At 37.8% G+C, this 12,443-nt stretch overlaps 1 protein-coding gene across 1 annotated transcript in view; it reads right to left on the reverse strand.

Moving 5' to 3' along the window:
• ADAMTS5 (ADAM metallopeptidase with thrombospondin type 1 motif 5) overlaps positions 1-12,443 on the reverse strand; it is a 47,200-nt gene that overhangs the window by 24,211 nt on the left and 10,546 nt on the right. The window contains exon 2 of the mRNA XM_040576455.1: positions 10,509-10,641. Coding sequence (XP_040432389.1) covers positions 10,509-10,641 — 133 coding nt within the window. The remainder of the gene's footprint in view (positions 1-10,508; positions 10,642-12,443) is intronic.

Here is a 12,443-nt window from a genome sequence, read left to right on the forward strand (position 1 = left end):
GAGCTACAATGCCTCCGAGACGCACCGTCTCTACACAGAATTTAACTCCTGAACTGCATACTGAAATTGGTTTACTTCCTTTCATTTTTCCTCCTGCGTATAGGACAAAAAAGAATATCCATCATAAACAAGGAGCAACCTTACAGTCAAATTTCAAGACCTTTTCTTTGAGCAGAGAGGCTTCAAGTTTCTCCATAAAATGGTTGCAAATTAATCTCCCTCTTGGAAATGGCTGGACAGTCTCTGTAGTTCAGAATAAATAAGATGAAATGCTTCTCAGGCAACTATTCAACACAGAACATTTCAGCCTAAATACTTTGGCAAGAGTACAGGAAACTGAAAAAGGGTCATCTTCTGGAAAGTGTCAAGCTACTGGCTTCACCTTTAATTAGAGTGCACTGTAACTTCTAAACTTCATGGTGATAAATGAGGTGAACTGAGGACATACCTCATTAAAAGTGTCTACTTTGTCATATTAAATTAGGCCATTGTTCTAATGCATGATGAGAACTAGACACTAGACACTAGACACAGCATACCTAAGCTTTTTGAGAAGCTTCTCAAAGTATTTGTAAATGTCTCTGGCTACTTTTAAAATTTTCAAAAAAAAATCTTTGAACAATCATAAGAAAAGAAGTAGTGAATAATTTCCAAAATATTGAACTCTGATTGTCTTCTAAATAAGCCATCAGTGACATGAGTGAAGGTAATATCTGTTCATGGCATTAAATATATGAATTCTACCTGTCCATATTGATTTGCCTGTTAACTTTGTATGTATATTTACAAACACTGAGAATGCAAATTTTAAAGAATTTTATGAAACTAAAATTCCCAATTCTTATAACAACCTAAATTTTTCTCCATCCTAACTTCTACTTTTAAAGCATTACTGCCAGACTAAATACAGATTAAAATATATGACAAACTTCCAACGACTCTTAAAACTGTTTTGGCTTCTCATTAGAAACAATCAAAATTCAAAATATCACAGCAACCTGTGATCTCCAAGGTATGCTCTTTTTAGTACAGATGTAACAGGAACAGAGTACTTCTGCACCGGTGCCATTCATCCTTTTGGATCTAAGAACTAAAGTAGGGACACTTCCCTTTCTACTTGAAAAGTCTGTCCTTTTCCCACTCACATGCATGAGCATGCTCGTATTATCATCACATATTGCTCAGGATATTAGGGTAGTTACTGGCATTTACTGGTAGGGTGCTTCTTGTCATAAGAAACAAAGTGAAAAGGTTATAGGTGATTCTTCAGGAGATCCTCTATGTAAGCATGAATTAATTCCAGTGAAAGCTTTGGGCAAAAGCTAAGAGATGTAAGGAACACAAATTTTACAATGAAAGCTTTTAAAAATTATGCCAAATTTAGGGAACTTCAAACCAGGCTATTCAAAAAAGAAAAAGGGCTCCCAGCAGCTGTGTAAAATGATGACTGATTGAGAATGGGTTAGTAGATCATCTATGTTTTCTACTTAATGAAGCATCTTACTGGTGTTGACAATTCCCACTGTGTGAAAATGACATAATATAATTTTACCAGCAGGATGGTGTTTAGTTCAGTTATGCTGTAGGAATGCACAAAATGGTAAAAGAAACAGATGGAGAGGAGGCAGGGGTTTACCCTTCATGCAAATGAAGAGGAGCTAGTCTTCTTGTAGATCGTTCCCTTCCCAAATGGCCAAAAGACCAACCGGCTAGAAGAACTGACAGCTTTTCCTAACAGCCTTTCGTCTCCCCCTGAAGTAAGAGCAGGTGTGACTACATCAGTAAACTGTCAGAACAGCATGAAAGCAACCTGCAGACTTTGGACCCCAATATATTTTGGAATGTAATCTGCAAGGGACTCTTGGCACAGCTCAGTCTGTTTAGATCCTCAAACAAGAAATGAAAGAGTCAGCAGCAGCCATCAGCCCCCGGACCCTAGTTCACCTCCACTTTCTGCATTCTTGATAGTGAACTTTGCACTGTACAAGCTTCCTTACCCAAACAACTACTGAAGGCCAACACCTACTACAGCCCAAAAGGGAATAACCCCAATGGGATCAAAAAGAATTCCTGCATCTGGTAGGAATGGGGTATATATTCCTGAATTAAGGTGGGAATACTCCAAAGCATTTATGGCAAGTCAGCTAAAATTTCTGTCCTCGCTAAGTATCAGGATGCAAAGAGCTCTGCTGGTAAATCTGGCGCACATCAGAACCACGTTAGAAATGTGGTAAAGCACATTATACAGCAAATATTTTCTTCCCAGGAGCACTGGGAAGCAAAACAGAAGTTTGGATATTTCCGAATTTTCTTAAAATATGTTGTCAGACTATCTGTAGAGGTTCTCTGAGTCAATAGTGTGCAAAAATTACAATAATCTCATTGATATCTCAAGCATAGTAATACAGAAAGCAAAAAGCAGCACCAATGTATGGCAAGTAAAGGCCAGCTTTTGCTAAAATGTAAATCATGATGGTTCATTCTTTTGGAGGGAACACCCTTGTTTATGGACATACCAAGATCTCTAGAGCTTGATCTGAAAAGCATACCAAAGTATTGCTGTTGCACTGAATTTGACCACAGCACACATGCAAAGTGACACAGCACATTAAAAAATGCTACAGGCATTGTAATTTGTTTTCTTAGAAAAGCTCAGTGCAGATTAAGCACGTGTTTTTTAGCGAGCTCATGCCTTTCACCTAATTTTCAGTGGGGATGGCTGAGGTACAACAGAAGGTCAAGTGACTTGCCCAAGGTTACCCAGTGAGTAACCGTATCTCCTGGGATCAGGATTCAGGAACCTCCTGGCTCAACATTCCTTGGTCTAATCACCACCCCATGCATTCTGTGCAACCCTCTTGCTCTCTCCTTTTCTAATAACAGATTGCATGCAGTAACTCTTTTAAAATAAAGCCATTTCTTTCTGCATGCACTATTTTTCCAATTTGTGCAAGTACTTGGCTCCTCATTAAGAACTGCACACTGGTATCACTCATAGATAGAAATCCTTTTGAAGTCATGGGAATTTTGAGTAACAAATGATGAACTTAAGCAATAACAATTAATAAAGTTTTTTTTTTTTACAAAACAGCAGTGTTTTGAATTACACAAGCTTACAAAAAACATGCACAGAATGTAAAACTGGCTATTCCCCTTTCTTCATACTTGAACTTTCCTTCCAATGTTCTTTTTCTTCGACTGCTATCCATCACTTATGAAAGGAAAAAAAATCACTCTCTCTTTTAAATCCCCAGCCCAGAGGCAGTTTTTAATATTTCTGGCTTAAAAGAATTCTTCGGACTGAAAGAAACAATAGTCTGAAGTGCAGTTTCTTTTCAGGAGCAGACATAAAAAAAGCCACAATCAGACATTCATACACCAGTCCTGCAGACTTTACACAAAACAAACTTCTACTGAAATGTCCTGTTATAACAGACTTCTGTGGGAGATCTCAGATACATAACCCCAGTCAGACAGACAATTTGCAGGCAAGATTCTGTCCAGGCAATGCAGACTAGGCAATAGAAACCACTGCGACCACAAAGACTCAAATTATCATTAAAAGATGTGGTCCATGCTACATCTGCTATGCTATGGGCCATGTAGAAGAGAAGTCAAGATTTTAATGAAGTGGGATGTGGTGATTCCCATTTCATGTCTCCCAACTCAGAGTAACTCACAAGGAATATAATTTGCTGTTGCTCATTGTAAATGAATGAACTCCAGGAGAGTAGATAGTGGAACAATGAATACATTACATTGCTTGCTGCCTGTTTTTTTGGGTAATTCTGCCTTCCTCTATATGGTTGGAGCACTGACTTCACAAAAACTACATGATAGTGTTTATCTGCCAAGGAGGAAAGTAATCCCTACTTTATTCTGCAATATGGAAGACGGTGGGTTCAGGCACACACAGACAAAGTGAACTTGTATTGATAACGACTGTTCTGAAACATTTGGCAAAACCTTGCTTCACTCTCAATTCCCTTATGGTTGCACAGATACTGATATTTCGCTCCACCTATTTTGCTTCTTGTTATGATGTTTCAGAATCCACAGCAGCTTCTCAAAGCATCTCACTGTTTAATCCAATTCTTCACGAGGTTACACATATACAAAGATCAACATAACACTAGAAAACCTCCGAAAACTCAGGCAATGCTGCTGCTGTGTCTGAGTCACTTCCTGAAGTCTCTGGTAGAGAATTTTGCCCTCAACCCCCTTGCTTCTCTTCAGGATAGCTTCACAGTTGGTGAGAAGGCAAAGATCCCTAATCTAGTCGGACTCAGCAGTACATGGTAGATAACGAAAAGCTCGAGCATATTCAGGTCCTGAGGACTCATTTTTTTCCATATCATACCAATTTCCTCCTTCCCTATCTCCAGTTATCCACACAAAGGCCATTACAAACTGGCTCAGCTTCACTAAAAATGCTAGATTTAATCACCATGTGTGCTGCAGGTGGAACAATTATTATGCCTTGCATATAACTGAAGTTAATCACACTGTTGTTGGACAAATGAGGAATTTTTAGTCAAAACTTTTAACCAGCACCCTTTTGTACATCAGATACTTGTGTTTTGAAACATTGTTTAAAGTTTCTGCCCTACTCTTCACCTCTCATTAAGTTTTGACTCTCCATCTTCTCTCTTAATCAAAGGGGATATGTTGATGAGGGCCTAAATCAAGTGCTGCTGCTAACAGAATTTAAAATAGAACCTTGAAAAAGGTTCAAAGAGAAGGAATCAAATAATACTGCTGATGTATGTCATCAGAGTAGATTTGGATGACTCTACATTCTTTCTCTCACACTCCCTTTTTTGTTGTTTTAAGAAAGCAACTCTGCCTAATTATCATTACCTGGATATTTGCCTAAACTTTGTCTGTCATGAAAGAAACATAATATGAAAGTCAAATATCCTTCACCATCTTTTCATGTTCCTCTGAGATTCTGTGCCCTTGGCAATGTATCCCCCTTGAAATGAAAGGCTACAAAAGATTTGTACTTGTCAAGTCTGAAGCTTTCTGTTATCTGCTTTATCTTGACAGCCTTGAAATCAAAGGGCTAAATGTTCAGCAGTGGCAAAGAAAAGATGACTCTGTATTTAATTACTTTGAGTGTATATAAAATGACCATGTGTGGTAAAACAGGGAATTAGAGTACTTTTTGGTTCTCCTATGTACATCAAAAGCAAGACTACTACTTAAACATCATACACATTGTTCTTGGTTTCAGTTTCTCCTGGAGAAGGGTCAGAGTCATACTTTTTTTTTAATAAAGTTTACATAGGTTAGATGTGGTATAGATGGCCCTCTTTCTACAACTCTAATTCAGGCTCAGGCCCTGAAGAAATACTTTCAACCCCACTCAGAACTCTGTATAATGGTATTTTTGATGTATTTCAGTGAACTGCCTCAGTTCACTCCAGGAGCGATACCTCACTTCTGAAATGGTTTCCTTACATAAAATTGTGCTCTTTAATAAAATCACTACACTTTGTTGACAGCATTCATGTTATTTTTGTCTTCAGTGATGGTAGATGCCACAGAATGATGGCATACAGAAAAAGATTTGCCATTAAAAATGTTGTTCTCTAGTTTTAGTTTCTGTACAGGTCCTTGATTTTAGGTGTTCAACTATGTAACACAGCTGGAGAGGAGGCTGGAATAACATCACACAACCATATAAAAATGAGGCTGAAAGGAGAACTTGAAAAGTCATCTTGTCCATCCCTCTGCCATGAGGTAGGATCAGCATCCCCTAAGCCACGGCTGTTTGGCCAGCTGACTCCTGTAAGCCTCCACTGATGGAGATTTCACAGCCTCCCAAGGCAATTCATTCCTGTGCTGAACTGTCTGTATGGTTAGATGACTTTGGCTAATGCTTAAAGAAAAGCTCCCCTGCTGCAATGCAAAGGCCATTACCCCTTGTGCTGTCCCAGGTGGACATGGAGAATAATTTATTATGTAAATTTTTGCAACTATTATTAGATATATTTGAAGACTGCTTTTATGTCTCCCCTTTAGTCTTTCTATCTCAAAAGTCACATGTTAGAGATAAAGAAAATTAATGAACTGAGGTTTAATTAGTTCCATGTAGAATTTTTTAAGCTATAATCTAAAAATAAAATACTTGGAAAGAAGATCAGTAAACCATATTACTCAGGAGGATACAAGGAGTAATAGCATGCCAGCACAATTACATAACAAAGAAGTAGGAACTTTGCAAAAGGTCAAATGGACAAGAAGGCAGAGCTTTCTCTGTATCCCCTCTTAAAAAAATAATCTTTAAGATTGATGGAAAGAATAAAGATGCATGTAATTTAAGTTATTAAACTCATGTAATTTTCACTGAGCTAAACTGGAGTCTTGCCTGCTTAAAGACTGCAGAAAGGATGCTTTTGTGTTTAAGGAGTAGATTGAAACTCAAGAGGCAAATTTAATCCTTGGCTTTCCTTAAGACTTAGTTTGTGATTTTGGCAGTCACCAAATTTCTGTATCTCAATTACCGATTGATAAAATGGGCAGTAGCTCCAGTTCTTTTCTCCTGAACTCTTCTTATTTTGTTTTTGTAGATGATACACCCTTCAGGCTGGTGGATTGTTTGCACTGAAGCATGCAGGACTCCAGCATAGGAAGGGCTGAAGTCATCAGAGCCTTCTGAAAGCTACTGCATGACAAAACACAACACCAGGCTTCTAAACAGAGAATTGTCATATATTGCGTATATCCCACCGTGAGAGATGTTAAACGTAACTTGAAATGGGTTGATTGTATCTTTCGAAGATGTTATACTACAGATCTTTAGGGGATGCACAGGCTGGTTTATAATTCAGCATCAGAAAAGCAATAAAATCTCCTATCAAAAGGCTAGAGTATTAGAGTAAAAATTAAAATCAGTTATTTTTGTTTCATGACAGTTATTTTAGTAAGGGATGTATGGATTAGCAATATGCCAGCACTGACCTATGAAAAAATGTTAAATAAATGTTGAGATCATGGGTAATCATGGGTTCTTTAACACTTTACTCCAGATGTTTCTGTGATGCAGGGAAGTACATGAAATAATGAAGCATCGTTTTTTTCTTTTTATAGTCCATAGTCTGATGATAACAAAGGCTTGGAGAATATCTATATGTTGTGCCTAAGACAGTTCTGAGCAGAAGCTATGGAGTGCAGAGCTATGGAGGCATACTATGGAGTTGCTTAAAGTCCCATAAGACATCTCTGTGCCACAACATGGAGTTGAACTCATGATTTCAAGAAAGAATCCAAAAGACTGTTTTTGTGACAGCAAAGCTACTACTGTCTAAACTGAAAACAATGCGTCCCCTGTGAGAAAATAACTGTATATGGATTTACCATTAGTGGCTGAATGTCTTGACAGGCTATGATTTTAAAATAACATTTATGATGTAAGCACTGCTACTCTTCATTCTGAGGAGAGACCACATTATCACTTTCAAAGCCACAAGATATCCTTGTTAGTACTGTTTTTTTGTTGTATTTTCCTCATTTTATGCACTTGACACTGGACAGAAATTATTCCTGATTTTGCTACACGCAACTAGGACAAGATTTGGGTTCTAGATGCTTTGTCAATCATTATAGACAGGTCTTCACATCTTATTGTCATCTAACCAGTGTACTAAGAATTTGGTTGTATCTATTTCTTTCTGTGCTTTTGTTTACAGCTCTTTAGAGATCTTGCCTGTTTATGCTGCTCATTCATATTCTCCCCCTCAAAAACCACCAGTCAAAATCCATCTATTTTTTCTAAAAGGAATAAAATAAACATTTAATACATAATGTGGTAGAAACCCTGGCAACTCAAGTAGCATGCTTTATTCCGCAGCAGGCTGCTTTTTGGCTTCCTGTGCATGTATCCAACCTGAGCTCTTGGGCTGTGCATTGTCCTGTTTGGTTGAGCTGCAGTTCCATTTACTTTGGTTGCCTTCCAGGGAAAGAACACAATCCTCAAAAATGCTCTTGGATCCTTCAGAGAGGAAACAGGAGCACTCAGGTCACCCTGAAGTCAAAGTAAGGACACACAGCCTTTCTTCGGAACAAGGCCATACTAATGATGCTGCATCTACTACAGATGCACACATGGCAGGATTATTTAAAAAACTGCAGATAGTGTCTCCAGTATGCTTAGCAGCTCACCTTGCTCTTCATATTGACAAAAAGAAGCAGCTTATGCTTTGAGCCCTGAGAATCCCCTCTGTCTTGCAGGGCATCTCCTACCCTGCAAGGTGAACTCCACTGAATAACTAAGCTGCTGTAAAATTAAAACTACACTCTACCCACAGGACAAGGGGGAACTTTAAGACTTCTGGATCAGAGGAAGAAATGTGGTCTCCAAATAAAATAAAGTAAGGTTTTCCTCAAAGTGCTTAACTAAAGAGTATCTGTGCCACACTTCAATTTTTCAGCCTTTTTTGACCTTTAATTTAATGTAAATACTCAAGCAATTTTAGCTGTGTTTTCTTCTAAACATCTCCCACTTGAGGCCACACACACAAAGGTCATTCTGTGATTTGACACCCCTCCTTTCTTCAAATCTTATGGTGAGGAGAAAAAAAAGGGATGTTATTTTAAACAACCTCAAACTAGAGTTTTTTTGTCCATTAGGGTACTTATTTATCCAACTGTTTCAATTCTTGCCTTTTTTACATTGAAAATTATAGCTTTTATGGATTCCTATAAACTTCCAAGGTATGAAAATGGCTCTTTTTCAAAAATGTGCCTCTAGATTACTAAAAATAATTCAGTTGTGTTTACATTCTCTTTGGGTGGAATTCAAACTAATAATATGCATATTTTCTGTTCATCCCTATCTTGACTGATCTATGTTTCTCATTTTTAATCTATTGCACATATATCTATTGTTGATAAAATGACAGTCCAGACACATTGCCCATGGCTTCACACAACAGGAATACAACAACACAAGCGTCCCAAAAAGGTCCTTCAGACAACTATGACAATGCCCACAAACCGTCAGCAGTAAATATCATTTCTGGATGTCAGAAGATACAAGCAGTCCCTCTATCAGACTGGCGGCCTCTGCATGATAGACTAAGTGAGCCAATCTATCGTTTTGTCCCAGTTCTAGACCAGATTCATGATGAGTTGTCAGCTTTATGTCATCCAGGTTTGATGCCACTAAACTCTTCTGTTGTTAAGCTGTCTTTGATGTATTGCTGTACTTATCTCGAAATGCTCCAAACTAGCAATTTCAGAGAGCTTTTCTTTTATTACCAAACTATCTTGTTTATTGAAATAAAGTATCAAGTCTGGGGACTCACTGTGTTGTAAGATTTTATACTTTCATGCAACACACGATCCCTCTCCAGCTTCTGACCTCAATTCTTTGAGGTACTGTAAGCTGTAGTGTTGGTATCACTAATCATTGAAGGGCCTGGATACTAACATGCAAGCTGATTTTTCATACTTGGTGACCTCTGTTTGCTGAGCCAGGTATATAGCAAACACAGAACTCTTAGGCTCTACCTGCTAGCTACTTGAAAATTGAACTATTGCAATGATACTCCCAAAGCAAACTTTACTTTGGTTTGGCAAGAGGTACAAGGCAATTCAGAAATTGGCTCTCTCAAAGTTCTCCTTTCCTTGTTATTTCCTTCCAAGAATGTTAAAAAAAAAAAAAATGTTCTCCACTTTTAAATTGCTGTTCACTCACCAAAATGAATAGCCCACATACCATATGTATTTCTAGTGAACACAGGTCACGAAACATTAGTAAATTAAAAATAAGCAAGATGGCAGCAGTCTCCCTCAAGGAATGTATAATGCCAGAACACAAAATTTCTTCTGTCACTAATTCTATCTTAGATCTTTCTGAAGGGTACAAGTAGGTCTGCTACATTAAATTGCTGTGCACTGAAGTGAAGACTGAAATTAACCGAAGTTAAGCAGTTTTTTAAACAAATCTTTAGCACCTACATACTATTTCACTTATTTCAGGATTTAGATTAGTACCACATTTTACTATAAAGGTGGAATTTCAATACCATTAGAAAAATATTAGAATTCTGCTCTTTTCCACTAAAGCCTTGTCTGCAGGCAGTACACCTTCCCAAGAAAGTTTCATAACAACAGAGCATGCAAGTAGTTCAAAAAGGTGTGCTACTTTCCACTGTGTATACACTAAATGAATATAAATTATAACAGGTAAGCCAATAAGCTAAACACCTTCTCAGGAGCGACATGTATTGACATTTTTGGACAGTAGCAGCAGCCTTTGAATTTTCACTCTGACTACTGCTTAAAAACGACACTGTCAGAAAGGAAACACCTACTGTGCGCCTTCACTTGCCTTCTGATCCCTTATTAGTTAACCCTGAAGTGCATATGTATACAGCCTTAATCCCCAAGCGAGTATCTGGACCAGGGGAAATCTGGAATTAATTGCAAAGTATTTTGGTTACTAATGCAGCTGTTACAAGTGTTTGATTTGGCAAGTGAACAGAAAAGGCACTACATACCAATTTCGTGAGCCACTGTAAAAGCTGCATGGAGGCCGTCATCTTCAATCACTGCACAGCTGCGCTCAGGAGAGCATATGGTCCCAACGTCTGCCATTCCCAGAGTATCACATGAATGATGCCCACATAAATCCTGACCAGGAAGGAAAAAAAAAGTCATTAAAATAAATTTTTACACCCATAGGTAAGAACAGGCTAAAGTCACTGGTCTTTTGCAAACAGCAGAACCCGGATAAAACCAGCAAAAGAAGTTTTCACCTCAAGATCTCAATGCAGTTTAAAAGCATGATGTCCCAATCCAATCCCTGCTAAAGTCAATGGGAGAATTTTCATTGACTTTAATGGGGTTTGGATATGATCTATAATTAATTATTATTTACATCTGTATTTCTGCAACGCATACAGATGCTCAAACTTGGATTGAGCTAGGTACACAAAACACATGCCACAGAAACATTTATCCATTGACTATAAAAATAGAAGAAATATCCTCTTTATTTACAGAAGGTGAACCCAGACACTGAGAGCAAGTTTCATATTCCTAATCAGTTCCTGAACTACAGTTTGCCCTCCTTTTCAAAAGGCAAGTCTTATACTTGTACCTAAAGAAATTAGATTGTTATATATTAAACCTCATGTCACATCTGTCAAGTAGTACAATGATTAAAAATGTATTACCCAATATACAAAGTATTTAAGCAATTCTCAAAAGTTGCTTAAAAAGTCAGTGACAGGACAGAGTGTAAAACCCCCTTGATTCCTAGTCCTACTAGCTCAACGGCTAGGTCACGTACTTTCTACTTGCAGATATGGGGTGTCCCCAGAAACCATGCACGTAGCACTAGTTTTTTTTCTTTCCATTCCAGGATACCACTACTACTGAAAGAGGCAGCTTTGGTCTGACATACAGGGTTTTAATTGTTAGTAATAACTTTTCAGTACGGCTGCTGAAGCAGAGGAAAGAATATCAGTTCGAATGGACAGAAGTACATAGGGTTTTTTTTGGTTGAGAAGGAAAAGTAGGTACCATGGCATTTGGAGCACTCCTAGATTTTTCATTGTGGTTGAATGAAAATGTCATTTTCAAGGCATTACAGTATTATCAAATGTTATTATCAGAATGATCAAAGAGTACTTTTTTCCCCTTCATTTTTAAGACTCTGCTCTTCCCTTCAGATCTCCTTTTATAAAGAATTTCTTTAATGAAACCTTTCACAATTAATCCATCTACAGATATCCTGTATGAGGCTCCAGGTCAACAATATTCACTGATTATAGCACTTTCAAATGCATGCAAGTTTGAAAATGCATTCAAGTCTCACTGAAGTCAAAGAAAACACTGAATTAACAGATAATTTGAGGGAATATTTCTTTACTAAAAAAAAAAAAAAATTCAAGCTCAAATTACATGCAATATTACATATAAGGAGCAAGAATTTCTGATCAGTTCTTCCAGCTTCCAGGTGTCTGGGTGTCTGGGAACTCTTTTCTGTGAGTGCACTCGAGGTGCTACTTAATGTCAAGATTTAAATGCCAAAACACCAATGAACAAAACAGTCTTACCAGAAGAGAAGGAATAAAGTTCAAAAATATTTCAATTCCCAAATTTTCGCAGGTATAATCCATGGCTTAAGCAAAACTTCCTCTCCGCAGCAATGCAGATAATATGCAGGGAATTGTATTTATGTCAGAGCTCTCTCTAACCTGGGCATCCAATTAGATCCCCAGACTTTGCTTCTGAATCTGCACCAGTTATGGGAAGATACAGAATAAGGATGCATGTTTCCAAGTACTCTAAAAGAAATACAGTTTTTCAAATTTTATTTGGGCAAATATTATCATTTACAGCATTTCTGGACCAAGGTCGGAGAGGCCCTAATTGAGGTCATGTTAATATACTGTCTATGATCTGGGGCATATTCAACAAGGAAGATG

Source organism: Cygnus olor, chromosome 1 (genome assembly GCF_009769625.2).
Source record: "Cygnus olor isolate bCygOlo1 chromosome 1, bCygOlo1.pri.v2, whole genome shotgun sequence".
In the NCBI taxonomy this organism is placed as follows: Eukaryota; Metazoa; Chordata; class Aves; order Anseriformes; family Anatidae; genus Cygnus; species Cygnus olor.